General features: G+C 54.1%; 9 protein-coding genes across 9 annotated transcripts; 3 read left to right on the top strand and 6 right to left on the bottom strand.

The window, feature by feature from the left end:
• Positions 1–576: 576 nt before the first annotated feature.
• Positions 577–2,478, top strand: G647_00996 (uncharacterized protein; the record flags this gene model as incomplete). Its single annotated transcript, XM_008724398.1, has 1 exon — positions 577–2,478. The coding sequence occupies one exon, from the start codon at positions 577–579 to the stop codon at positions 2,476–2,478; it is 1,902 nt and encodes a 633-aa protein (XP_008722620.1).
• A 1,013-nt stretch (positions 2,479–3,491) lies between these two features.
• Positions 3,492–4,178, bottom strand: G647_00995 (uncharacterized protein; the record flags this gene model as incomplete). Its single annotated transcript, XM_008724397.1, has 1 exon — positions 3,492–4,178. One exon carries the CDS (start codon positions 4,176–4,178, stop codon positions 3,492–3,494), a length of 687 nt encoding a protein of 228 aa, XP_008722619.1.
• A 2,364-nt stretch (positions 4,179–6,542) lies between these two features.
• G647_00994 (uncharacterized protein) lies at positions 6,543–9,107 on the bottom strand (the record flags this gene model as incomplete). The annotated part of the gene is made up of 8 exons (XM_008724396.1): positions 6,543–7,553; positions 7,603–7,712; positions 7,792–7,867; positions 7,933–8,131; positions 8,183–8,597; positions 8,848–8,858; positions 8,913–8,983; positions 9,063–9,107. The coding sequence occupies 8 exons, from the start codon at positions 9,105–9,107 to the stop codon at positions 6,543–6,545; spliced, it is 1,938 nt and encodes a 645-aa protein (XP_008722618.1).
• A 5,691-nt stretch (positions 9,108–14,798) lies between these two features.
• On the top strand, positions 14,799–15,807 carry G647_00993 (uncharacterized protein; the record flags this gene model as incomplete). Its single annotated transcript, XM_008724395.1, has 2 exons — positions 14,799–14,854; positions 14,913–15,807. The coding sequence occupies 2 exons, from the start codon at positions 14,799–14,801 to the stop codon at positions 15,805–15,807; spliced, it is 951 nt and encodes a 316-aa protein (XP_008722617.1).
• Positions 15,808–16,896: 1,089 nt separating this feature from the next.
• G647_00992 (uncharacterized protein) lies at positions 16,897–17,298 on the bottom strand (the record flags this gene model as incomplete). Its single annotated transcript, XM_008724394.1, has 1 exon — positions 16,897–17,298. One exon carries the CDS (start codon positions 17,296–17,298, stop codon positions 16,897–16,899), a length of 402 nt encoding a protein of 133 aa, XP_008722616.1.
• A 545-nt stretch (positions 17,299–17,843) lies between these two features.
• G647_00991 (uncharacterized protein) lies at positions 17,844–18,758 on the bottom strand (the record flags this gene model as incomplete). Its single annotated transcript, XM_008724393.1, has 2 exons — positions 17,844–18,411; positions 18,472–18,758. The coding sequence occupies 2 exons, from the start codon at positions 18,756–18,758 to the stop codon at positions 17,844–17,846; spliced, it is 855 nt and encodes a 284-aa protein (XP_008722615.1).
• Positions 18,759–19,859: 1,101 nt separating this feature from the next.
• On the bottom strand, positions 19,860–20,807 carry G647_00990 (uncharacterized protein; the record flags this gene model as incomplete). The annotated part of the gene is made up of 1 exon (XM_008724392.1): positions 19,860–20,807. The coding sequence occupies one exon, from the start codon at positions 20,805–20,807 to the stop codon at positions 19,860–19,862; it is 948 nt and encodes a 315-aa protein (XP_008722614.1).
• Positions 20,808–21,748: 941 nt separating this feature from the next.
• On the top strand, positions 21,749–21,982 carry G647_00989 (uncharacterized protein; the record flags this gene model as incomplete). The annotated part of the gene is made up of 1 exon (XM_008724391.1): positions 21,749–21,982. The coding sequence occupies one exon, from the start codon at positions 21,749–21,751 to the stop codon at positions 21,980–21,982; it is 234 nt and encodes a 77-aa protein (XP_008722613.1).
• Positions 21,983–22,190: 208 nt separating this feature from the next.
• G647_00988 (uncharacterized protein) lies at positions 22,191–23,987 on the bottom strand (the record flags this gene model as incomplete). The annotated part of the gene is made up of 1 exon (XM_008724390.1): positions 22,191–23,987. The coding sequence occupies one exon, from the start codon at positions 23,985–23,987 to the stop codon at positions 22,191–22,193; it is 1,797 nt and encodes a 598-aa protein (XP_008722612.1).
• Positions 23,988–24,963: the final 976 nt, after the last annotated feature.

The raw sequence follows: 24,963 nt of genomic DNA, 5'->3' as shown, positions 1-24,963 counted from the left end.
GATAAGAGGTGTCTCTCGATAGGCAGGACAAGGGTGAAAAGGCTCACCCTACCCAGCGAAGCCGAGAGAGAAGAAAGGGTATTACACACGTACAATCCACATGTTCAAATTCAGCCTTGTACCGTATGACTTCGACGGAGATCAGACTGGGGACATGGGACGAGCGGGATCTTGCACCCTCGATCAATGTATCAGTACAATAATTGAAGGGAGCATTAGCAGGACTCCGTACTGGGCGCGTGATATTGGAGGCTTATGTCCCACGTGACTTGCTGCACGAGCTAGCCGTTTTTGTTCTAAAGACCATCAAACTCTCCGATTGGTTCCTCGTCGAGCGTGTTTCTTCCCCGGAGTTCAAATGTCCGACGGTTGGACAATTCACGCACGCACTCGAGAGGATTGAGCTGACCATCAGGACTGTGCGAGGTGACCGACGACACTGACAGGATGGAGCTGCAATAATCCGCCAATATGTCTTCGATTCTGCGATAGATTTGCCTTTGTGCGCGTTCAAGCATTGTATATTTGTTGCCCCTTTCCTCCAGTCGTTCGCTTGCTCAGTACGCCCAGTCAGCCATGGCTCCGCGCCACTTCACCAGATACATAATCATCGCCGCAATCTTTTTGATCGGCATCCTCATATTCACGTCCACGTCGGACAGATCCCCCGCGGGAGTCATCGACGCACTGCAATATCCGGACGGCATCCGAGACCTCGTCCCCAAAATCAACGTGCCCAACAGTCTGCGCTGGTCCTTCCAGAGTTCTGCACACAAGCCTCCGGAGCAAAAGAACAGCACACATGAAGGCAGCTCGTGGTACAGCGATTGGAAGTGGTTGAACCCTTTCTCCTCCTCGGTCACTCTCGATGAGGACCGGGTCGTTTTGCCTCCGCTGGCTGACCGACCGCCCCTCTATACCTTCTACGATGCGTCAGCCAAGAAAGATGAAGAGACGAAAAAGATCGACCAGGAGTTCTTGTTGACCTGGAGGCAAGCGTGGTGGGCCCATGGCTTTCGCCCGGTGATCCTGACGGACGCCGAAGCAATGGGCCACCCACTCTATCAGACTCTGCATACCAAAGGCATGCCCGCGACGCTGGAACAGGACTTCCGAGAATGGCTCGCATGGGCCCATATGGGCACTGGACTATTCGCAAGCTGGCACTGCTTGCCTATGGCCGCCCACGATGATGACCTGCTCTCCCATTTGCGCCGCGGACAGTATCCTCAACTCACCAAGTATCAAGGCTTGGGATCCGGGCTTTTTGCCGGCGAAAAGTCTCAAATAGAAGATGTCATCAAGGCGACTCTGGACGACGTCAAACTCAGTTCCTACAAGGCAATCACCGATGCCATCGACTCAAGTAGGTTCAAGGTCGAGCAGCCGACATCTATCGCTTGCTACGACTCGAAGACGGTTCCCTCGAAGTACCCTGTCCTGGCAGAACTGATGAAGAAAGACCCAAACAAGGGTCGGCGTTCGTTACTTGAACTTATGCGAGCCCATCTCCACGTCACGTGGCAGAACACCTTTAGCACTGGCATCGTTGTATTACAGCCTCTTGCAGCTCACACATTTACTCTGGTTAAACCTTCACTAGACCTGGCTCGACTTCTTGCGGAATGTCCCAACTCCATCTTGCAGTCATCCTGTCCACCAAACCATCCAAAATGCTCCCCGTGTACAGGTTCCAAGCTCGGCGTCAAAACCGCTCCCTCCTTTAGCAATACCTCTTCTCTGTTCACCATTGCTGTTGTGCCTCACCCGTACACCATGATCACTCTCACCAACCAGACGGACGACATTTCCGTTGCCCACATACGACGAAATACTGACCGCGACCCATGGATAACGGCCGTCACTCGAGATCTATTAGGAGACGCCCGTGGAGGCCCAAGCCGTGTGGTAAGCTTGAAAGATGCAGTAGCATCGGAATATGGCAGAAGCCGCTCCTTGTGGTTCACTACCGAACACTTTCCTGCGTCTTTCAACCCGCCGCCGCCTCCGCCCAAGTCGCCTACGAATGACCGGCCTGTTGAGGAAAAGATAGCGCCTTTCCCAGAAGACTGGCTGGAGCACCTCGATTGGCACTTCGGGTTTCCCGTGCCAAGGACGACGGTCTCTCATGGGGAGTCACTACCTCCGGTTCCGGGGCCTGAGCGCTGGGCTAAAGTCCCTGCCGGTCTCCCTGTTGAACGTAAGAAAGCTCATGAGCCCGACCCGCCCACAGAAGAGCAAGCGGCCATAGAGGTCGAGCTCCTACGCAAGGCTAGAGAGACCATCAACAGTCAGGACGAGGCTGTGCTTAAAATCCGGAACGTCGCAGAGGCGTGGAACCTGGCCGACACCGAAGCTTGGAAGTTCGTCAAGAGCTTCCGAGCCCGTCAGGTTGTCGAGAGGTTGAAGTTCGAGGAAGAGGAGTCTGTTTTTGAGACTGGAGGTGTGAGAGGCAATAGTCGCTGGTGGGGCTCATGATATCCATCCCCTCGAAATCGGAGTGTCCGGGGCATTGCCTGTCATCAAGTGGGCTCATCCGAGCCTGGAACTTCGACCCTGGTTGCTTCTTGGACTGTGAGCGGCTGTGCGATCTTCTGAATCAGATACCGCGTATGATGGGCCCACCGGGGCCAGACCAAGGTTGCCGCGGCAGAGGCAATACAGATCCACACTATGTATTCAGCGGTCAACAGGTGCGGTGCTTCAGTGGTACTGGGGCCGACTCTCCAGCGTCTCCGTGCGTAGTCACGGACACGACGTGATGCATACCCGATCACTTCTTGGGCGAACAGAATCGTGCCTACAGCATGCAGGATGGGCCGCCAGTGCTCCTCCTTCGCGTAGTGGGGCAAGTTCTTGGAGTCTCCTCTCAGCAGCTCGAAAGACGGCTCCAGGATGACGCACAAGCATATCCCTCGAACGGTTTGTTGGAGCATGAACCAAAAAGTATCGGATCTCCCAAGGAATTCAAACACTGCTCGGACAACACCTCGTCTCCGAGGCACGATGATCCCAGCACTCGCACTGGGAGTAGGGACAGCTGCTTGTGGGAACTCAGCGCTCCGGCTCAAATTAGCTGCTGCCACGGGAAGTCGTGGTGTTGCACAGGCAAGACTCGAGCTGTTGGCGGAAGAACATGTTGTGACGGATCCCGGAACGGCAGTTTGATACAAGCCACGGCCAGAGGCTAACCTGCTGCTCGCCAATATGGGTTCAGCTCGAACATGCCGTGCCGGTCCAAGATCATCCAAGTCGACGTCGGAGTCTTCGTCGACTGCAGCCATTGGCTGGGCCCGGCCGGGCGAGCGGTGAATTTTCTTGGCCGGACTGTGGTTTCCCTTGCTTGAAGATGACCCTGCGGGTTTTGTAATGGCCGAACCTGTGGGATTGGACTTTTGCATGGATGATGGGGTCGCACTCGACTTCCTGGGCGAAGAGCGCAGTCCTGTGACTGGGCCAACGCCGACTGATGGAGCACTCAAATTGTTCGATCAATCACCGAAGCTCACGACCTCGATGGGCCTACTCCTCCTTTCCTTTGGCAGTGGTGTCCTTCGGTATATTTCGACAGAAGGAGCAACAGGAGCACAGGCCGGTATCGTTCTTGCAGGCACAGCCTCCTTATGCATCCTCGGACACTGGAGCATATCGTCCCAAGTTCCCTCCCCTGTCGCCATGGCAGCTATCTCTCTTGCGCCCCTGGTCCTCAATTGGCTACTTTTCATCACGCTGGTCATGGCTCCGTGGGACACTTCAGCAAGCGTCGCGCAACTCATTCCATGGTCGCAGGGTATCCAGCCTAGTTCGCTCGGTCGAGACCATCTTCTTAGGCCTCTTTCGGCGATTTCCATGTCGATCAGCTTCATCCGGTTCTTTATCACGTCGATGATCTTTTGAACGTTGACGGCTCTCATCTCCGGGATATCATCACCATCCGCGTCGAAAGTGACATTGAACGCTGTGGCTATAGCATCATTGGGTATGTACGTGGTCAGTTGATACCACAAGACGAAGCGCACTTGATGCGGTTTCCAGGTGTACTCTTCCTCTACACCATGGTCATTCTCAACCCAATCGTCGATGAAGAAGTGCTGGGCGAGTCGGTCGGCAGAGAGAGACGGGCGGCCAGTGTGACTCCCAGGGCTACGGCGTTCGCGGACGCGGTTCGTCGGATGCATCATACCGCGGCTTAACGGCTGTCGTTGAAGGGAGGCTGGCGCCAACTATACACTTTGCATGCTTTCTCTTGCTAAATAGGACGACTTGTCATCTGGTGTGCGATGCAGGAAGTGTATGTGGCTACTTCGTGGGGAGATTAAGCATTCCAATGGTGGCTTGGAGGCACGTGGTGTTTGTTGTCCAAACAGCGCCACTGCATACCAAGGGCGTCCGGGACAATGCATGGGCAGTGGTAAGCTATCCTGATCGCCCGCTGGATACAGTACACTCTGTACGTATCTTGGAACATCTAAAGAAGCATTGTCACAGTGTAATCTAGGAAGGAGGATATTGTGGACCACCCTTTGAACATGTAACAGCCATGAAAGGCCATCAGTACGGTACCTCTCTTTACCTGTAGACGTCTGTGATCCTAATGGTGGTAGCCAATGCGCAATATGATACAACACAATGCAATCCAATATAATACAGCTTAACGCAACAACACAAAACACCAATCCCCTAGCCAGGGGAGTTAGTTACAGAGCTGTCCGTGCAAGTCTCTCCCTTTGTACTGTACCGTTAGAGGGGCGGCGCATCCGTTTTTATAGTGAACACGGGTGAGGCTTCATTGCCAACGGGCGTACCTCTCTGTGGCGGCAGGCACTGCCCCTCTCACTCTCAACTACCCTACATCTTGAAGGAAACGTACGACGTCTGTAACTGAGTATAGTGTATTGTCTATCCGTATCTATCCCCTCTATGAAATGTCGAATGCAAAAGACAAAAATAAAAAGGAAAGGAGCGCAGCCTTCCTCGATCAGAACGCTGGGTTACTTCTCTGAACATTCTACAGGGGAACGGCAGCCTTGCCAACCACAACCTCTTCAGCGCCGTATTACAATAGTAGGATAGACGGAGTACTGTGGGAATATATACTGTGGACAGCTGTAGAGACGCCTAGATCTAGATTATTCCCCTTTTCAGATGAGTGAATATAATGGTGAAAGGAGACCGTCTGTCCTCCGCACTCTATAGGGATAGGTTCGCTACTGTAGTACTGTAGTACTGTACAAAGGGTGCACGCTATCGAGACACTCTCAGACTCTCAGTCACATTTCCCCCCATCCACCCAGTATCCATCCACCGATCGACATTCGTAAACAGCTGGTTACAACATCTAGAGTTAGTACCCAGCAACACGCGAAGCACTGTCGTATGCATCGCTTTGGACACTGGATGTCGGCCGTCAGCGTTGGACGTTGAATGTGAGATGTTGAATATTGAATATTGACTATTCGGAAGCACGGAAACTACGTTAACCCCCCTACTATGTACGAGGTACACGGTACTCGTGCTCTCGTTCAACGGAAGGATCTGGATCCGAATTGATCGACATGTGGGGAGAGGGGGAACGGATGCTATGTCTCCTCGTACGAATACTGCTACTCGTGACTCGTACACGGTATTGTAGTACTCGAGCGAGGCACCGGCTGCCTGAAAAGCCCATTCAAGAAAAGGTTTTGAATTGATCGACGTCCGGCAAAAAGTCGGATGCTGTGTCTACGAGTACAAGTACTCCGTATCGGTACTGATCTGCGTACCTGCGCTTGAACAAGGTACGGACCTAGGTACCTAGATACCTACCTGCTACCTGAAGAGGTAATGAGGAAGCAGGTCGGTGTGAAGTTGGATTTGCATTAGGGCTGACATAAGGGATCCTCTCTACTGTGGTCAACCCGGTGGTACGTACTGCGCTCTATGAGGTATCTAGCTCAGAACCTCGTGGGAGTAGGAGGAGGAGGAGCATGTAGGTTGTCGATCTGCCTGCATCACCTGTACATGTGTAGGCTCGCGCGGTTCGGTATCGTATCTTGTGCGGGTAGTTGTACGAGTACATTAAGGTATTAATGACGTGGCGTCGCGTGCTATGAGAGCGAGGGAAGGGAAGGGGTCATCATGTTTTCAGTACTGTACTCAGTACTGATTATGCCAAGACGGGTACGGGTACTGCTAGGTGACTGCGTACGGGAGAACAAATGCTAGTTGAAAACGCTGCACAGGACGACGAGACAACAGGATCTTGGCTTGTCCTGTACTGTCCTCTCCTGTAATGTCCTGCAGATCGCAACCCAAGCTCCTCTCGTGCATATTCGATTAAACTACGGAGTACTCCGTATCTGAAACGTACAAACGTACCGTGACGGTAAAGGGGTATCTGCTTGGTCGTCCGACGTCTCGGTGAATACGTTTCATGTCCTCTACGTAACGAATGACTGGGTTCCCTGTTTGCCCATTTCCTGGCCGAAACCAGATGCATAGTGGTCTTCTTTAGACCATTCCGTTCGGAGAAGCGGCTGGGCTGAGCTCTCGGTATTTCCGCTTCAGACCTCCGCGGTGGCGGTCTTTTCGCGGGCAACTTCTTGATCCGAAATGCCGCGGGCTTCGGCGTACTCGTCAGCGTCGAATTTGTACAGCTGTGGCGACGTGAGGCCCTTGCGACGGAGGACATTCGTCTTGAACCAATACGGCGCAACCTGGTTGATCTGGTAGTGCATGTGCGTGCGAGTGGGCACGGCAAAGACGTAATCCAATTCTTCGAGGGTCCGTTGTTTGGTCTCCGGGAGCCACAGGAAGATCATGACAAAGGCGACGGCGTTGAGACCGGCATAGAAGCCGAATGCACCTTGGGGAGTCATTGCCTGAAGCATACGCGGGAACGTCAGAGACAAGACCGAGGCCCAGAAGTTGTTGGTCGCCACCGCCCAGGACATGCCGACTTCACGATGAGAGAGTGGGAAGACTTCGGCCGAATAGGTGAAGGGGACGGGCCCTTCTCCGGGAGAGTAGAAGATGTCGAACAGGTAGATGAAGAATGCGATCATGCCGAGATGGGCGTCGCTGCTTTCGGGGATCCAGAAGCAGAATCCGGCCGCCAGGAGCGTCCAGCACATGTTCGGAAAGGTAAACAGCAGGAGAGCTCTCCTGCCAAAGGTATCAATCGTCCAGACGGCGGGCCATGCAAAGATGAAGTTGATGAGGCCGAAACCCCACGATGCCAACAGGGACCCAGTAACGCTGGCACCTGCTTGGGAGAAGACGGTCGAGGAGTAGAAGGCGATGATGTTGATGCCGCACATTTGTTGAGCGATCATGACAATGCCGGAAGCCTGGGTTGCGCGTCGGATGCGAGGGATGGTGAACAGCTCGATGAAGCGGGTGAAGATGTTGCCGTGGGTGGCGACTGCCGACTCCTCGACCAGGATATCCTCCTGAATCAGCTGTGCGTGGATGTAGTACAAATCACGGGCGGCCTGCAGAGGGCTGTTTCGGAGTCGGAGCAGAGCTTGGTACGCTTTTGCGTGACGGCCTTTCTTCATCAACCAACGGGGAGACTCGAAATCGGTCAGCTTGGGGCAGGTAGTCGATATGCTTCAAACTCACCTCCGGGCAGAAATAGATACCGATAACGAGGGGTACGGCTGGAATGAAAGCCGATCCCAACTGCAGACGCCAGGCAATGTCACCGGTATCCTTGACCGCCAAGTTCGCACCTGTCAAATCCGTATCAGCCAACTAGGTCGATGGTGCAATGTGCAATGACATGTGCGAGTCTGAAACGGGAGGACTCACATGTGCCGAGGAAAATCCCAAAAGCAGTCCAGGTCTGCCATGACATGACGAGACCACCTCGAATGTTCGTTGGGGACTGTTTCATGGTCAGTCCGCTCAAACTTGTCCCCAGAGCAGCCAGGGACGTAGAGAAGGACTCACATTCTCGGCGGAAAACACTGGAACCGTGACTTCTTTCAGGCCCATTCCAATGCCCAGCAGAATACGGGTGGCGACCAGCTGGCCCCAGTGCTGTGTGCAGGCTGAACCGATAGGAGCAAGGACGGAAAAGATGGCGCCGATGAAGATGGTTCCTCGTCGGCCAAACCAATCGTTCATGGGATCAGAAATCCATCCGGCACTGTTGGGTCAGGACACACACCCCTTTCCAGCGAGAGTTCGGTCAACTTACAAGAAGGCGATGCTTATATAGGGGCAGCTATTGACGAAGCCTACTAGCCACGAGTTGTCTTCGCAGTTGCCCTGAGCCTCGCACACGGGGCCAGAGTCAGGGATGCCGAAAGCGACTGGGAAGGTCAAGTTTGCGCCGTTGGACCCGGTTTGATCCCACCCCTGCACGGCGGCAGCGATTGAATTGAGGATGATGGTGAAGTAGAGCATCTTCGGATGCCTCCAGCGATGGGTGACTTCCTCACGAAGAAGCTGACGTTCGGGTTCATCCAGCTCCGGGATGTGTTCGATCGCATGAGGGCTTTGGGCCACCAACGCGCCTTTCTTGAGAAGGGGAAGGATGTCGTTCAGGTTGTTCTCGTTGGCGTAGTTTTCGACATCCTGCAAAAGCGCCTCTCTTGGTATACCAACGAGAGCTGCCGACGTGTCAGTGTCGAGAAGATCCGTGGGGAGGGGTTTGTCTGAGGGAAACGAGGCTGCGCCCCTGAAAATGTGCTCCACCGAAATGCGCTGACTAATCCAACGATACGACTCGGGCCTCCTCTCGCGGGATTGGTCAGACCAGTTCTGCGGGCGCATTCCCATGGGCATCGCCTCGTAAGTCCGACAGGATGGGTGCTTTACTCGGGTTTCCATGTCACAGGGTCGAGCGGTAAGGGCACTTACGGTTGCGGACTCTACAGAGGACGTCAGCGACACAGATGCAGAGGGGTCTAAGTGTTTCCACTCACTCTCCAGTAGTGTTCGCGGTCAGTTGTGCCAGGCTGGCCTTGCGTTTGCTCTCATCAGCGAAGAGCACACTCTGAAACTCCGTTAGTCTGCGAAGACATCGACCACACCCTAATCAATAGAGTGTTCTCGCGAGTGTTGGGCAAACTCACAGGCCTCCGCTCTTGCTCAGCGATGGCATCTTTGAGCTCGGCCATGGTGGGTTGTCAATGTCGATGATGCGAGGTGTCGGACGACTCAATGCAGTGGAGGGGGAGGGTGGAGGAGGTGGTGGTGAACCAGGTGGGAAGGACGAGAGTTTTATGAACGTCCCGAAGCGTGAAGTGAGCTTCACTAGCGCGCAGCGAGACTGTACCTTCTATTCACGCGACAGCACAATTACCACTTGTGACAGTACTCGCCAGGGAAGAGCTGCCATCGGGCGCAGGCAAGCTGTGGCGGCCCCCGACCCAACCAGATATCTCGCAACATGAATGAGGTGTCAAAATATCCCCCGCCGCACCCAGTGCTTACTGGGGTAGTCGTGGTGCCCTGTGGCGCTTGCATCTCGGCGACAGGAAAGTGGAGAGGCGAGCTGGGGAGCCGGTATCTGGAGACATCGCTGATCAAGCCCTTGTTCGGCTAGAGGGATCAATGTTGCCCCGAGCATGGAGCAGGGATGGTTGCAGAGGCGGGCGAACCATCACACGACATGCGCGGCAAGGAGGATTAGCGCGCTGAAGCAGCGACGAGGGCCGTTGCAACACAACGGCTGGGCATGAGCCAACGGGCAGCGATGAGAACGGGCAATAAGAACTGGCACATGCAGTGACAGGCAGTAGCTCCGAGTAGATAGCGAATAGAATAGAAGCAAGCAGACAACGCGAGCTGCGTACTGGTTACTCGCACGAGAGTCGCACAGACACATTGACACCACTGCTGCCCTCGTCTGGACATAGTACTGGGAAGGGACTAGCTCTCCTTTTCCGTGTCCTCGCCGTGCGCCCTCGGAAAGCACGGGGAGGAGCTGTCTGATCACATTCTCTTTATTAGAAGTAATGCAGTAGCGCCGATGGTGGTGGGTGGACGGACACGCCGTCCCCACAGCATGTGCCTGGTCACGCTCCCCCAGACTGTTTCGAGATGATGGCGACTACGGAGTCACTCCTGCACAATGCTCTGCTAAAACAGCATGTATGCCGTCATCGACGCCTTCAAGGACGATGTGGTTTCTCTACTGACGCGTGCAGGTTGCCGACTCTTGACTGATGTCCGATCTCGCGCCCTCTACCACCGCAGTGCACACAAGCCGGCACGTTGGAGATCTCCAAAGCTTCACAGTGCTTGGGAACAGGACAAGAAACAACAAGACACACGGGGGACGCCTTGGAAACAGATGGGCTGGTGATCGACCGGGGCTGCTCTGGGGATCGTGTCTCGGGCTGACGGCTCAAACGCCGGCCAAGGTTGGTGGCGCCGCCTAGCTGAGGATGCATGATTGCGCCCGTTCCTCCTCGCATCCCCCAATCCTGCGATCGGCAGATGACATACCATTCAAAGTCAAACTCGTCTTGCCTCGATATCATCAAATAGGGACGAGGATAGGGCGGTCGACGGGGGGTGGTAGTCTTGGTACCAAGAGCATCATGCATCTGAGCAGCAGCTGGAAGGGCTCGTCTTGAGCGTCCAGAGCATGTCCAGAGTCACAGTGCCGAAGCAGGAAAGTCTGGGGGTCGCCATCACCCAGCCTATGTGCGGAGTCGACTTTCTGAAGCTGGAATATTATGTTGCGCAGTGAAGCCCGATCACTGTAGCCCAACATAGAATACAAGGACACAAAGTCCGGTCAACGGTCATGTAAAGCGGAGAGTCTGTACTTGGGCACCGTGTACCTTGTGCCTGTAAGACGACCATCGAGCAACACGCTCCGAGCCACCCGAGGCGATGCGAACATTGACCCATCAGAGTCGCTACGAGTATAAGGCTCGCAATGCTCACGGTCGCCTGAAGGCCCTCTATCGCTAGGCTAAAAGCTCCGTGCAGCACACACAGAAGTTGACTTTGGCCGTCTGTCGTGGTGTGGCCGCCTCAGAACCGGCGTGCAGCCTCTTTGCGACACCAAGCTGAACCCAGACAGGTGCCAGACTTTTACGCACAATCATGACACCAAGGTTGAACTCGTGCTGACTCACGAGAGGGGAAATGATGCGCGTCAGGCGCCCGCATCTCCACGATCCAACATGGTGGCGTCCGCTGGGGCCGTTCCCGTAAGGCTTGAGTGTGATGATGCTGCCTACCCAGTAGCTACAGGCGGCCTAGCAGCCACTCAGGCCGCTGAACCTCCGAGGCGATCATCGCAGTCATCCTTCTTTACGGAGCTAGGAAGGTCATACGATCGACTTCGCACACTGGGCGCATTCAATGGTCGAGGAAAATGCCGCACCTATGACCGTGCAGCTATTCAATCGGTCGTAGGGTTGACTGGCTGCAACGCTGTCCTCGTACCCATCACACATCCCGGGTCATCTACCCAGGACGTACCCAGTACCTACGGCAAGGCATACACAGGCCTGCGGCTGGCCCCCAGCCTTTCCGTCCACGCATTCCCCGCTCTTCCCTCGATCAGTACATTCCAGCCGAATGTGCCTCCCGTGCTATGCGAACTGCGACTCTACGATCCAGACGAAAGCGTGGTGGGCTCACTGTTCGGCACGAGATGACCCCTGTCCGTCCGTGACTCGCGCTCACGGCGCCACTGGCTCCGACCTCGTCTGCCATCCATGTACGAAGTACCTCAGCTGACGCATGCACGAAGCTCAGAAAAGGGATCCGGCAACTCATCTCCCAACTCGCGCAGGAAGTGTGCGTTGACACCAGCAACTGCGCAACGGGTACTCTCTTTACCGGTCTGTTGCTGTTGAATGCGGCAGAAAGCACATACAGAGAAGACTCCTCACCAGTGTTCTGTGCTGGTCTCAAGCCGACAAAGACTCATCAATCGGCCAACTCCTCATCGTCATGCCCCAAGAATAGAGTCGGCCACAAGACATAACACAGCCTTCTCTAGTGATTCGAATCTGTATATATGCTGTTCTGATACTGTCCTGATACTGTATTGACTGCTTTAGACACTATGAGATCTCATAGATTTAACGACCTGAGATAGCATCAGAACAGCACCAGAACAGCTCAGAACAGCTCAGACAGCACTAATTCAGAGTCAAACTACTAGGCGTGAGCAAGGAAGTATAGACATATAGCCACCGAGCCTCGTCTTTATGCTCATTGTTTGCTTTGATACAAGCGAAGCGCAAAACACAAGGTGAGTCTTCGCCACCGCACAGTCAAACCAAAGCGATCACCTTTCGTGCAGCATACCAAGAGGCATCAGTTAGAGACCGCCTGTCTGTCGTATGAACGCCGTTCCTGAATGACGACGTCCACAGTTTATGGTTCCCCTCCGAAAGGGAATGGAACTGGACACAGACCGGTCTCCAGATCATGGTGTCGTGTTGCCCGCCATGTCGACGGATATGCCTCACGAGTTGGGTTGTCAACCCACCAGCGGTCGTTGTTCGAGAGGCTGCCAGGTCTAGAGGACCATGATACTAGCAGTATCCAAGCACGAGCCATGTGGCAGGCCGCACGTCGAATGCTTCCACAATCACCTGCACACTGTACGTCGGTTATCCGACCGAACCAGCAAACTGGCACCACGACCCTTAGGCTCTGCCAGCCAAACAGCAACCCTCACACAATGCAGCGTTTACTTCGGTAGGTGATTGGCTTGATGTCAGCAAGGAAATCCCTCTAGGAACGATCAAATACAGTGCCTTGGTGCGAAACAGTGTCAGCCCGAGATTTGGGAACGACACCTACCTGGGTAGCATCATGCGAAAAGCCTAGCACTCGCCTTCCCGTTCTGGTTAGCCGCTCGCCTCTATGCTTCCTGAGCGCTCCCTGAGCGATACCTGAGCACTCTTTGAGTCTGTCTAAGCCTGTTGGTCTTCCTTCTTCCTCTTCATCTACAGCATCAACCTTCGTCAACTTTAGACGATGGGACCCGTTTGAGAGGCTGTGGGATCCCAGTCTGGCCCTCTTCTCTAATATGCTCGCCCTCCTTAGGTGCGCTGCTCCTGTGGTGCTCTCTTGCTGTCATTACCTAGCTCAAATCTCAGCACAGTATTTAGGCGCTGTAATAGACAAGGGCTTCTGTCATTCATGAGAGGTATGAAGATTGACTCGTTTGTCACGTCTCTGCAGGATGAAATTGGGAGGGCGTTATGATGCTGTGGTTTCCGTCTTGTCGTCTCGTCGCACAGCCCCTTGGCTTCTGTAGGTCGAAGTCACCTTTCCAAGTTGAAGGGAACGTCTCATAGATCACAGAAAGAGAAATTGACAAACGGAAACACGAGTGTATGCTGTTGAAAGTCACAGTTGTAGCTGCTCGAACAGCTTCTCTGTCCACGCACCCTGATGCCATTGGGTGCAAAGAATAACAGTTCGACAAAGAAAGTCGGCTTTCCAGTCAGTACTTGCGTACTACAGGTATTCGACGTAGCTCCCGCTCATATATGTAGTCACACAAGTGCTGACAATGTGTGCAATTGTTGAGACTAAAACCGCAGGGCTTCGAGGTCGGCATCGTGGCGCATGAAGATGGTCCGGTTGCGGTCATGAAGGCATATTTCTTAAAATATTGTAGAAGAAGTTTCACGATGAGACTGGCCTGCTCGAGGCCATATGGCTGTGCCGACTGCGACATTGTTAAGAGTAAATTTGTAGCGGCCGACCAAGCGCTCTGCCAAAATAACTGTTCAAAGCCGTTCACGACAAAAGCCGTCTCGCGCCGTGCACTGCCACAGCGCTTGAAAGCGTATACATTGCATCTCCTGACTAACTTCAGTCGGCAGAGTTCTCAAATGCTGAGAAATGCATCCACTGGGCATCGTCGACTATGGTTAAACAGGGGTCGGAGTTGAGGTGCAACTTTCTGAAGGGAAGTTGAGCTTAACACATCGACGTGTTTGGCGCCTTGGCGGATATCACGGGACGATACTACATAGTCACGTGAGAGTCAAGAGAATGTACAGGTTTGGCAGGTGCAGCGGGCTAGCGCTGGAGACGTTGGCTGGCACCTGCTATGTATCTGCGGCGCCTGATCTGTCTTGAGGGGTTTCGACCTTTCCCGTGGTCCTTCATCATTAAACATGTCCCATTCTACTGAAGTCCATACCATTGTCACCTTCACGAATCTCGCTGCTTTCCCGGGAAAGCCCTCCAAAGGCTTTGCGGCAATCTCAATTGGTTAAGGTGGCACCCTCCCACCCTCCTAGACCAGCCGCGCGGATACTGGAACGTCAGGGCCTTGTGAGCCCGATGATAGCTTAGTGCCTTTTGGACACATTGAATACTGCTTCGCTAGCCTGACCGCAATGTGCGTTTCAGCTTCCAGGAGGATACAGTATCTTCACCGTTGCTGCTGATCCAATTCGGGAAAGCAACATTTCCGACTTTAGGTGATGTTACCGCTGCTCAACATGGTTTCGTCGAGCCCTTCATCACCGCCGAGCCATGGATGGATTATCTTTATCCTGGTTACCTTTATGAGTTGCGTTCGCGCCACAGTTGTCTGTGATGATTGCCGTCCGCTTAGTCTCCAAGAAGCCCCAGGTATGTGCTGCGGAGGGCCGTGCCCCTGGGGGTGATAAAGGAGGGACACTGAGGTGCTTTTTCTCAGGTGTTGGCTTGTCTTTAGCACCGAGTTATGGGTACGCACCACCGTCAGACAAGAGAAGTGCAAAAGAAAATCTTTCTGATCCGGCTTCAGCTCCACAAGCATTCAATTTACCAATGGTACGATCTCCGACGTTGCTTTGATACACGGAACCGAAGCATATATTCGAGCCATGGAACTATGGGACCATCTTGATGTTGACCTCCCTCTTCTGGACCTCGAGAATAAGTAAGTCCTTGCACCTGCACCTGGTCGAGGTGTCTGCGCCAAATGCTAAAGTACCAAGTTCTGAGACGAGCATTGGCCATCCGCTCCTACAACGGCTACGATCGTGGTATCAGGCACGGTTACAGCACCGCGCCGGGACCTCGCCTCAGGCCACCGACGAGGAGCTCATCCCAATCGCGGAGATGATGAGCACACTTTTCTCCGAGGCGAATAAATCGGTGCCACTATCGAAGAACTTGGTCTTCCTGGCGATCCCAGACTTTGAAAATAGCACCAGTGATACATTCACGCGGTCGATTCGACAACTTGTCCACTTGGCTGGACTCGACCGCCTCAGTTTCCAAAGACAGAGCCAGCTCTCACTTTTACACATCTATAACCTGGACAACTGTTTTGGAATCTGGCTGGATCCGGTAACCGAGGTTCCGGACGAAGAGTGCGAAAAATACAAAGGCAGACACATACAGTCGGTACTCTCCGTCCATCTCGATCGATCCTCTCTAAGTTTGCGGTCAATGATACGCGACGACGGCATATTCCCTCACGAGCCGGGCTCCGTCAAATTCCTCTGGGCGGATGAAGAAGATGCCAAAGCGAACACCACGGATTGGGACGGGGTGGAACATGCACTCGAACGCTTCTTGCACGACCACGATATCATGTTTGATCTCCTGCTCCTCTCCGGCGCCCATGTCAAGGCCTCCGATTTCCAACGAATAATCCGAGACAGGTTCAAAGACAACGAGAAAATCGTGGCTCAGGACTACTTGCGAGGGTCCAAGGATCACCTGTTTGCCGCGGCGAGGGGAGCTGCGCAGCTTGCGAGGGTCCGCTTGTGTGTGGGTGATGATGCATGCATGCCCAACTCGTGGTGCCCGATCAGCGAGCATTGTAAGAAATGGGCATGGTACATAGATTCGGATGACCATGCTGTCAGGAAGACAGAACTCTAGGGGAATCTTCGCGTGGCATGTGAGACTCGGACCAGTGTGAAGCAGAAGAATGGGTTTGACAGTAGAGGATACTGGGTAGCAGGGAAACCGGTGCCATTCAAATAGACGTTCAGCACTACTATGTACCCAACGCTCTCGGTGCTTTCGCTTGCCCACAGGGCGCGCAGTCCCAAGTCGTTCCATAACTGCCGAATTTGAACCCAGGCCCGCCAAATCTCTCTCTCTCTCTCTCTCTCTCTCTCTCTCTCTCTCTCTCTGTGTGTGTGTGTGTGTCTCCACAGCAGTTAACCATTCTCAGAGAATTAGGCGAGGAGACGAGACCCCTAACGAAATGTCATTGCCGAGGACGGACAGCGATAGGCGCAGGAGGTCTACACCAAGGCGTCCCAGGGAATCAAATGGCCGGGTGGTTCCACCCTCAAGCCCGAGCACTAGGACTACAGTGGTCGGCAAAGACACTGATAACGACACGCGAAAGAAGTCACGGCGCTCGCGGGGAGGCAGCCACGGCGCAACAAGCGTTTATGGTGACGCTGTGGTAAGCGGCTCACTATGAGCTGTATCCAACACGGACGCTCTCTGGGGACCTTCGGTATGGCTGGTGTAGGGGGTGACGAGAAAACAAGACTTTATTCTGGGCGTCTGTCCCAAATGACCATGCACCAGACCCTTCCCATGTGCAGAGGGAGGCATGCTAACGGGGTCGAATTCGGCAAGCACCTTGATCTTGACTGGATGAGAAAAGGATTCAATATTCCCGATTTTTTCCTTCGTCTGTCTCCTCTCATCACACGTCTGTGTTTTCACCCATTCGCTAAACAAGACAGAGAGGAAGGGCAACTTGGTACGCCGAAGGAGACCAACCTGGCTGATGAAATCTGCGAGACACCGAACAGTAAAGGCCCCTCGAGGATACCCGACGAGAATAATCTCGTCTTGATTCGCAGCAAAGTTGTAATTATTGCAAAGAAAGCAGTAGGCGCTTAGAATTTTTCCTTCCAAACCTATCAGCCTTATTAGCACCTTAATTTTCAAGTTAGGAGCGCAAGAAAGCAAATACAACCTTCACCAGTAGCACCAGAGTACACACTATCCACCAGCACGGACTGTGTCCCGTACTCCTCCCGAATAGTAGATTACCTGCGTGATGGCACTGGCGCTGAACTCAGTGTGGATGCCATATCGATCGACAGCGCGAGCAAACCTCGCCACGTTCGTGAGAAGTTTGGCAGTGCCTGATGCATTCTTCCACGTGCCATTGCAACAAACAAACAGGCGCTTCTTTCCCCCTTCTTCGTTTATTGCTCGAAAGAACTTGGCGGTGACATGCTCCTCTCGCTCTCCCCAATTTCTCTCGTCATGAATGCCAGCAATGCGGTGAACCAGGCTGTTACTCTGATCGAGAAATCCACGGAGCACCTGCTCTTCCAGGTTAGTCAGCACGGTCCTGGCCGGTTGAGCCTGGAGCTGAAGGTTCGCGTTTGCAGCCATCCTTTCTGTATGTCTAGTAATACACGGTAGGACGTAACGGACGTTGGATTGATTGCTGAAAACAGACGAAGGGAGAAGTGATGGCGATGGGATAATTTGCACAAGGCCAGAGCATGGGAAAAGCCAAGCCGAAGACAATTCCACGACAAGTGGCTTGCAGCGGCCATCTGTAAGTCTCATGGGCGTTGGTGCATTAATTGGCCAGTGTTTTCCAGTCCTGCTCCCTGTCTGCCACGTCAGTACCTGCAGCAGTCTCCAAACGATCATGAGCACCGCAAACCTGCGCCATTCTACGCATAGATGCAGATGGGTAAGATGGAATGCCCCCTAAAGGAATAACAGGCAAGATACACTTACGGAGGAGAGAGGACGTCCCATCCACTCACCAACCCACCACACCACTCGCCGCTGATCCGTGACTACCGTAACGTTGCGTGCCGTCAGAGATATTGAAGAGACCCAAGTCATCTACATTCTCTATACAACCACATACATGTACTATACGCCTGTCCGATAGATCTCGAGCACTGGAATGCCCACCTCTTCTACTTCGCTTCTTCAACGTCGGTGGAAGAACCGATGTGCACCCACTCATCCAGAATCCTGATCGTCTCTTCGCACTTGTCCTTGATGATCCTATAGGCATCCGGGCCCAGCGCGAGCCGTACCGGAACCTCCTTGCCAGTAACACCGGTCAGGACATCAACGATGACCTTGGCCCCTTTCGCGGGATCGCCGCGTTGGTTCTGGTTCGTCCTCTCCACCCGTTCCTCGGTCCTGCGCACTACTGTGCCATCGTAGTCCGCGATGATGTGTTCGTGCAGGATCTTGTGCTCCTTGCTCAAAAAGTTCGACCGGAAGTAGCCTGGCTCGATGCTGCATACTTTGATGTTGAACTCGGCCAGCTCGAGGCGCAGCGTCTCCGAGACGCCGCTGACGGCCCATTTGGAGGCCTCGTAGATGCCCACTGCCGGGGTCCCGCGCCACGCCCCGATACTCGAGAAGTTGGCGATGACTCCAGACCGTCTAGCGCGCATGTAAGGAAGGATGGCTCTGGTGACGTTCAGAGGGCCAAAGACGTTGGTTGCGAATTGGGCTTGAGTTTCTGCCGGGCTGCATGAAGCATGTAAGTGACCTTTGACGCGCATAAAACGGTCCATGGTAGCATCGTACGTGAGCTCTTCCAACCCGCCGACCTGACAGTACCCGGCGTTGTTGATGAGGAAGTCGATCCTTCCATGGAGGCTGTGGGCTTCTTCGACCACGCGTTTGAGCTCGTCCAATGGCGAGGTCACATCCAAGCTCAGCGTGTGGGCTCCAGCTGCTTTCAGCTCCTCGAGTTTGCTTGCGTTGCGTGCCGTCGCGACGACCTTGTCTCCACGGAGGAGGGCTTCGTGTGCTAATGCCTTGCCGAAACCACTTGAGCAGCCCGTGATGAACCAGACTTTGGAGTGTGCCATGCTTGCTACGCGCGTGTTTCGTGAGAGAGAGAGAGCAGAAGTTAAAGGGGAAAGCGGATGGTTCGGGACAAGCACGACGAGCCTTGCTTTTATCCTCCTCCTGCTTTCCTCGTGCAATGTCCTGCTTACCTCGTTTCTCTTGTGCTCCCATACCGGCTCATTCTTACATCAATCGGGTATTACTGACTCAGTTGGATGACCTATACCTGTAGGGAGTCGGCAGATGAGCATTCCACAACATACGCAACACAGCTTCATCAGGCCAGGTTCGGCGCATTGACAACAATGGCTCCGTGCATCATTGGTTCCCACGACTGCTCAATGGGTAATTGAGGTCGATGTTGCATGATAGGACGGCAGACTCGGGACGCTCCAGAGTGATATGTATCTGAAAAGAGTATCTCTGGTTGACGACGACCTGAAGTCAAAGGCGCAGAAGAGTGCGGCAAAAGCGGCCGCCGGCTAACCTTCCGTCTTTGGATTTTCGATCAGTCCTGAATTTTTGAATTTGGCCGAGTTTTTCAAAGACTTCAACAAAGTCATGCTGTATAGTTCGACACTGGACACTGGACACTGGACACTATCCCGTCTCTCGCGGCCTCGTCTCACGATAGCCCAAGAATGGTGTATTCCGTACCCCTCCTCCAAGATACACGCACACCGCTGAGATACGTTTTATGATCTACGCAACGAATCACTTTCCAGCTGCTTGCGCCCATCGGCATCCCACAAGCTCTTCTCACGAAGTCACGGCCTACACGGTCCACATCCTGTGGTCCGGTAGAGCCAGAGCTGGTGGATTTTCTTTCACACACTTCATGTTGCAATAGCAAACGTTTTGGACTTTCATAGTTCAACTTGTTCCTGATCTTGCGATCACGTCGTGGACTGGTTGACTCCTTGCGTGCCTACATGAGAAATGCCCTTGTCTGGGACGGCTTAGTGGGCCGAATGTGGATTTATCTTGTCATTGGTATTGGTATGGGTGTTGGTACATAATTTCATGTCAATCGTGGTCATTAGATCATGATTGCTGTCTTCGATCGCTTCGCTCTGAACGCTACAAATGAATCGGTAATGCAAAAGACCAAAGAGGGAATTTCACCCGTTGCCTGCCTTGGTGTTTGCCAGGTCCATTTTCTGAAGCAACGAGGCCACTTCCTCCGCCGAGTAACCGAAGAACACCGGGCCATTGAAGATGACCTGTGTGCGGTGGTCAGTCGTCTCGATAGCATCTCCGGGCCGGCTTCCCCGCTGTTGTGGTTTCTGACCGTGCTCCGTAGGGCCTCGATTTGGCGTCGCGCCTGGAGTCGGCCGCGAAGTGGCGGACGGCAGTTTCAGATGCGCAGCCTCGTCTTCGTCCTGCAAAGCGCTCGGCGTCGGCTCTCTATCAGCAGGAACTGAGATCCCCCACGGTCGAGTGGGAGATTCTCCCACTCGAACCTCGCGCAGGGGCCTCTCAAAATGTGATTGTCTTACGCCTTCGTCCGGCACAGCGCCTTCTTGGACGGGAGGCGTCGCATCCTGGCTGATATTCTCAGCCCACTTCTCGACACCCCGGGTTGAGTCTTTATCTCGTTCTTCAATCCGGTCTCTTTCCGGTAGGTATGCTTTATGCTTGACCCCTAAACCTTGTATCATGTTCACCAAATTGCCATATTTGGCGTCCAGCTGGCGGGCGCTGGTCTCATTGCCTCCGTATCTCCGCACACATATTTCATGGCTTCGGGGAATCTCATGTTTATGGTTCTCGAAGTATTTGGCAACCTCTTCGGGAGAATGTTGATCGAGGAACCGGATGGGGCATTGGCCAGGGCGTTGGTCTACGGGAGGGGATAGTGTGGAGGCTTTGTCCTGGTGAAATTCGGCTGCTATAGGGTCATTTTGCACAGACGATGCCAGTCCGTTCGCCATCTTCGCAAAAGGGCAGCCCAGGGTTCCCTGGACACCTGGCGTCGTAAAATCGCGCTCAAGATCTTCGGGGTTCCTGCTCGGATGCGCAACTGGGCATCGTGCTATACCAGGCTGAGGCTTTTGTATTCTAGACATCTTGTATATTTCAATCGCTTGTTGCGCTTGACGGACAGAAGCAAGTTCTTCGACGTTGGCACCGGCGATAGGCTGAACTCGTATCTGTTTCACGACGTCGCTGTGAGCAGTGGATGCCGAATGACAGCTGCCAGCCGCTAAGAGTCTTTGGTACTGGATCTAATCCATCAGTGTCTGACGCAGACCACAAAAATTTGCAGGAGAATTGTATAGGAGAACGCCATTCAGGTAATACATGCAAAGTGTCGCTCATCGCCACAATAGTTGCAGCTCTTGATCTAGAGCTAATCAAATATTTCTCATCCTAGGACATGTGTAGTGGGATTGGATGTCAAATTATGAAATACTCACCTCATTTGCTGCGTATTCCAGCCTTTCTCTTAGCAGTTTTTCATTCTCGAGGGTGTCACGAACATGGGAGAGCAGGGACTCGAATCCAGCGACGAGCGAATCGATCAGTAGTGACAGAGCGTCCTCAGGAACAGATGCAGGCATCGGAAGGAAGACGGCGATACCGAGGGCGGGAATGAGAGAGTTGAGCGACCACGCTTGGTAGTCTTGGGCAAGGCAACAGGCGAAGTTGGCTGACAGGAAATGTCGGAAGGCGGCACGTGACAGCGCACGGCTTGCGCGGTCGCCTGGCACGTGACTGTACCTCATCCTCATGGGGCAAAAACGCTGTAGCGTCTAGCTGCGAGAGGACTAACCCTCGAAGCTACCCAGTACCGGGGTAGGTACCTTACGAGTACGAGTACCTCATTACTCGAACTTCGCCTAGGATCTGCCGTTTGACTTGCTACATACGACAAAGGATCATAGTGGGAAGACGCCTGTGCATCACGCGGTCATCCGATAGAGAGCAGGTTCAGACCCTTCTCCATGCTGGCGATGCGGTAAATGTGAAAGAATATGGGGGCAATGCTTCCCTCCACCACGCAGCCATGGCACCTGAACTGGACATTGTTCATCTTCTCGTCCGCTCTAGCGCTGACATCAACGCAAAGGGCCAACTCGACCGCTCTCCTTTGCATATGGCAGTATCGGCCACGAGCGGCCCAGTCGTCGATGCCCTAGTCAGTGCAAGGGCAGAAGTATCCATTCAACATGATAAAGGCGATACACCTTTACAGCTCGTGTTAGCCTATCTAGCTTACACGGGTCCGATGAGTGTGTAGAGTCTTTGCCTGCCAACTCGTGACCGGGATGCGGGAAAGCTGCATATGACAATACGTCGAGATCCGCCGGAAGTAAATAGCTGTTGCCTAGCTGCTTGATTACCTGTCTGCATAGGTGAATCCTTTTCCAGACGGGGCCTCACCAACTTCAAACGAGTGTTTGACACAGATCGCCCCATAAGTACTTATTCGCCGAGGTAAGCCTCCGTCACATTTCAACGGCCAAGTCGAGCAGCTTTGTGAAATTGGGCGTGCCCAGCCCAGTGACAGCATCCCATCCCTTGACTGCCTTCCACCCGGCTCCAGGGACTCCCGGCGCGTCCTGTCCCGCATTTGTCACGTTGTCACAGCCGCGGGACGACCCCTGCGTGATGTCCGTGAGCGAATTGTACGCCGTGTTGTACAACCAAGGGTTCAAGAAGCCCAGCGGTTTCTGGCCCCTGGACAGGCGCTCGGAGTTGAGATTGGCGATGATGGCAGCCCAGGTGGGCGTCGCCGCGCTCGTGCCGCCGCTCAGCTGCTCCTGGCCCAGATGGAAGATGGGGAACGTCGTCCACGCCTGCGCCGCGACGTCAGGGATGCCCCTTCCCGTCCTGTTGTACAGGCCGTTGAACTTGTCCTTGATGGTGCCATTCAGATACGTCTCAACCTGCGTGCGCTGATAATCGGGCCGGGCAAAAACGTCGCTGAAGCCGCCGCCAGACAGCTGTTCGGCAATCTCGGGAAGCACCTGGCCTGTGCCCCCCACGCTCGTGACCCACGGACAGCTGGAGGGGAACTGCGGCATGAACCGCGTCCTGTTTTGCCCGTCGTTGGTCATGCAGCCGTCCCCGGGCCCGCCGTCGCCACTGGATGTGATCACGCTCACGCCGCGTGCGCCCAGCTTGGCGAACAATTGGCACACGCTGAGCATGTAGGATAGCGGGTGGGTCTGCTCGTCTTCGCCGTACGAGATGCTGATCACTTGCGGCAGTTTGTCGTTGGTCAAGTTGACCATGTACTGCAGATACTCGAGGAACGGCTCCTGCTCGTTCAGCACACCTGGTCTGTCGGGGAGTTGCAGGTCGTGGATCATTGGGCCCCTGCCCCCGACTTTGTAGAAGTCGACCGGCGTTGGGTACGCTAGGGTCAAGCCGTATTGGATGTCCATATTGGCTTCGGAGGCCCAGATCGCGTCGGTAGATTCGTTGTTAACGCCGCCGTTCACGGAGGTGATGGAGAAGTTTGCGCCGCGGGCGTATGGTGCCCATTTGTCGACGAACAAGGCCAGGTCGCCGCGGAGGACGTTTTGACTGGCGAAGGCGGGGATTCCGAGACGCGAGCCGGAGCTGGCATTGGCGCGGAAATCGCCTATACCGTAGAGTGCGCGGATACAGTCTGCTGAGGTGGTGGTGTTACAGTACGTTGCGTTCAGTTTGGTTGCTGATCCGTACACGGGTATCGAGTTGGAGGTTGGCCCGGGTTGTTGATTTGCTCGGGAACGGGCAAAATGTGTAGTCGGTTGGATCATCTGGATGTATGGATGGAGCCTGTCGGGGATGGAGTATTCGAGGGTGCGAATGCGCCAGCTTTTGTCTTCAGCGTAGTGGAAGAAGTAGAAAGTTGTGTCGAGGAGATTTTCTGCCCGCGCAACTGTGGTGTCGACGCTGATCCAGTCTCCATTGTCTTCGATCTCCATTGCCGGAATGCCTTGTTCCTCGAGCCAGGAGAGCACATCACTTGAAGTTGCTGGCTCAGGACGTAAGAGTGCGTCGAGCTCGTGAGCGTCGTAGTGTTGGCCATAGAGCTCGTGCTCGGGATCGGAGATCTTCAGCAGCTGTTCTTGGAGGAAAGCGTGCTTGTCATCCTGGCGAATGGCTATATGGAGTTTGAGACGTGCGAGTGCCGGTGCTGGTACCCCGCGATACCAACCGTCAGGGACGTCGATGAGCTGCTCGAACACCTTGAGCTGGCCACTCGGCGCGGCGCCGGCAATGCTGGTGAGCACTGAAGCACATGGCACCATATACCTTGTAAAGAAGTTCAACATCCCTAATGATCAACGCAATTTGCGAATGAGGCTGCAGGGGTTTCGAGAACTGTAATGCCGTTTCATGCGGCGAGGTACGTTCTCATGCCCATCCTATATGCTATGCCTCGACGGATCGCCACGAGGCTGTGTCATGTTGGGATCAAGACTAATCCCTAATCGTGCCGAGTATCGGTACGTTTTAGGATCGTCAGGCCTGCAGCCGAGCTCCACAGATCTGGCTGCTGGTCCAATGCAGGGAGCACGGTATGGTGTTGCCTGCCATGACAATGTTTCGGGATAGCGACGATCTCTTACGAGGGGGGTTGAAGTCCGTCCTTAGATGAGCCAGCAGTATGGCCACGCGGGAAATCGAACCTCGCTGCTCGAGAGAAGAGTAGTAGTATTGCTTCCGCCTGACACTACCCATTGTAGGAATCATAAGCCCATCGTCGAGCCGCCGATGCCGAGTCTGGAGTATAAGCAGTACCCTTCCGCAGAGAGACCGGTCCGTAGCAGGCACGTTGCCATTCCTTGTCCAGAAGAGGATAATGCGCATTGTCTAGGCAGCCATCGGTCACTTCCATGTCGTCATTCATACCTATCCCTGGAGAGTCGTGGTGATCTATGTAAGCTCCGAGCAGATTGTCCCTCGCTTCAGCCGCCAAGTGAAATCTACCCACGGAGTATGTATTCTCCGATTCCGCATCTAATCTTGATAAGATCCTGGGCTAAGCCTAGTGTGAGGCTTGTCACGTGGGTTGTCAGTCTGACATCTGACCCTCCTTGTCACTGCGGACTCAACCGAGGCATAAACACCGAGGCAGCTCAGCTCATCCTGCCAATGGACCGAGCCCCAGCTCCGGAAGAGGATACCCCCAGTCCCCAGTACTGGGTAGATAACTTTGGCTGCGGTCATTCCTCCCTCTCCATATGAAATGTGGTAACTTCTCTGTTCTCCGTCCCGCAGACC

This window comes from Cladophialophora carrionii, assembly GCF_000365165.1.
Source record: "Cladophialophora carrionii CBS 160.54 unplaced genomic scaffold supercont1.1, whole genome shotgun sequence".
In the NCBI taxonomy this organism is placed as follows: domain Eukaryota; kingdom Fungi; phylum Ascomycota; class Eurotiomycetes; order Chaetothyriales; family Herpotrichiellaceae; genus Cladophialophora; species Cladophialophora carrionii.
This window is presented reverse-complemented; position numbering and strand designations above follow the sequence as displayed.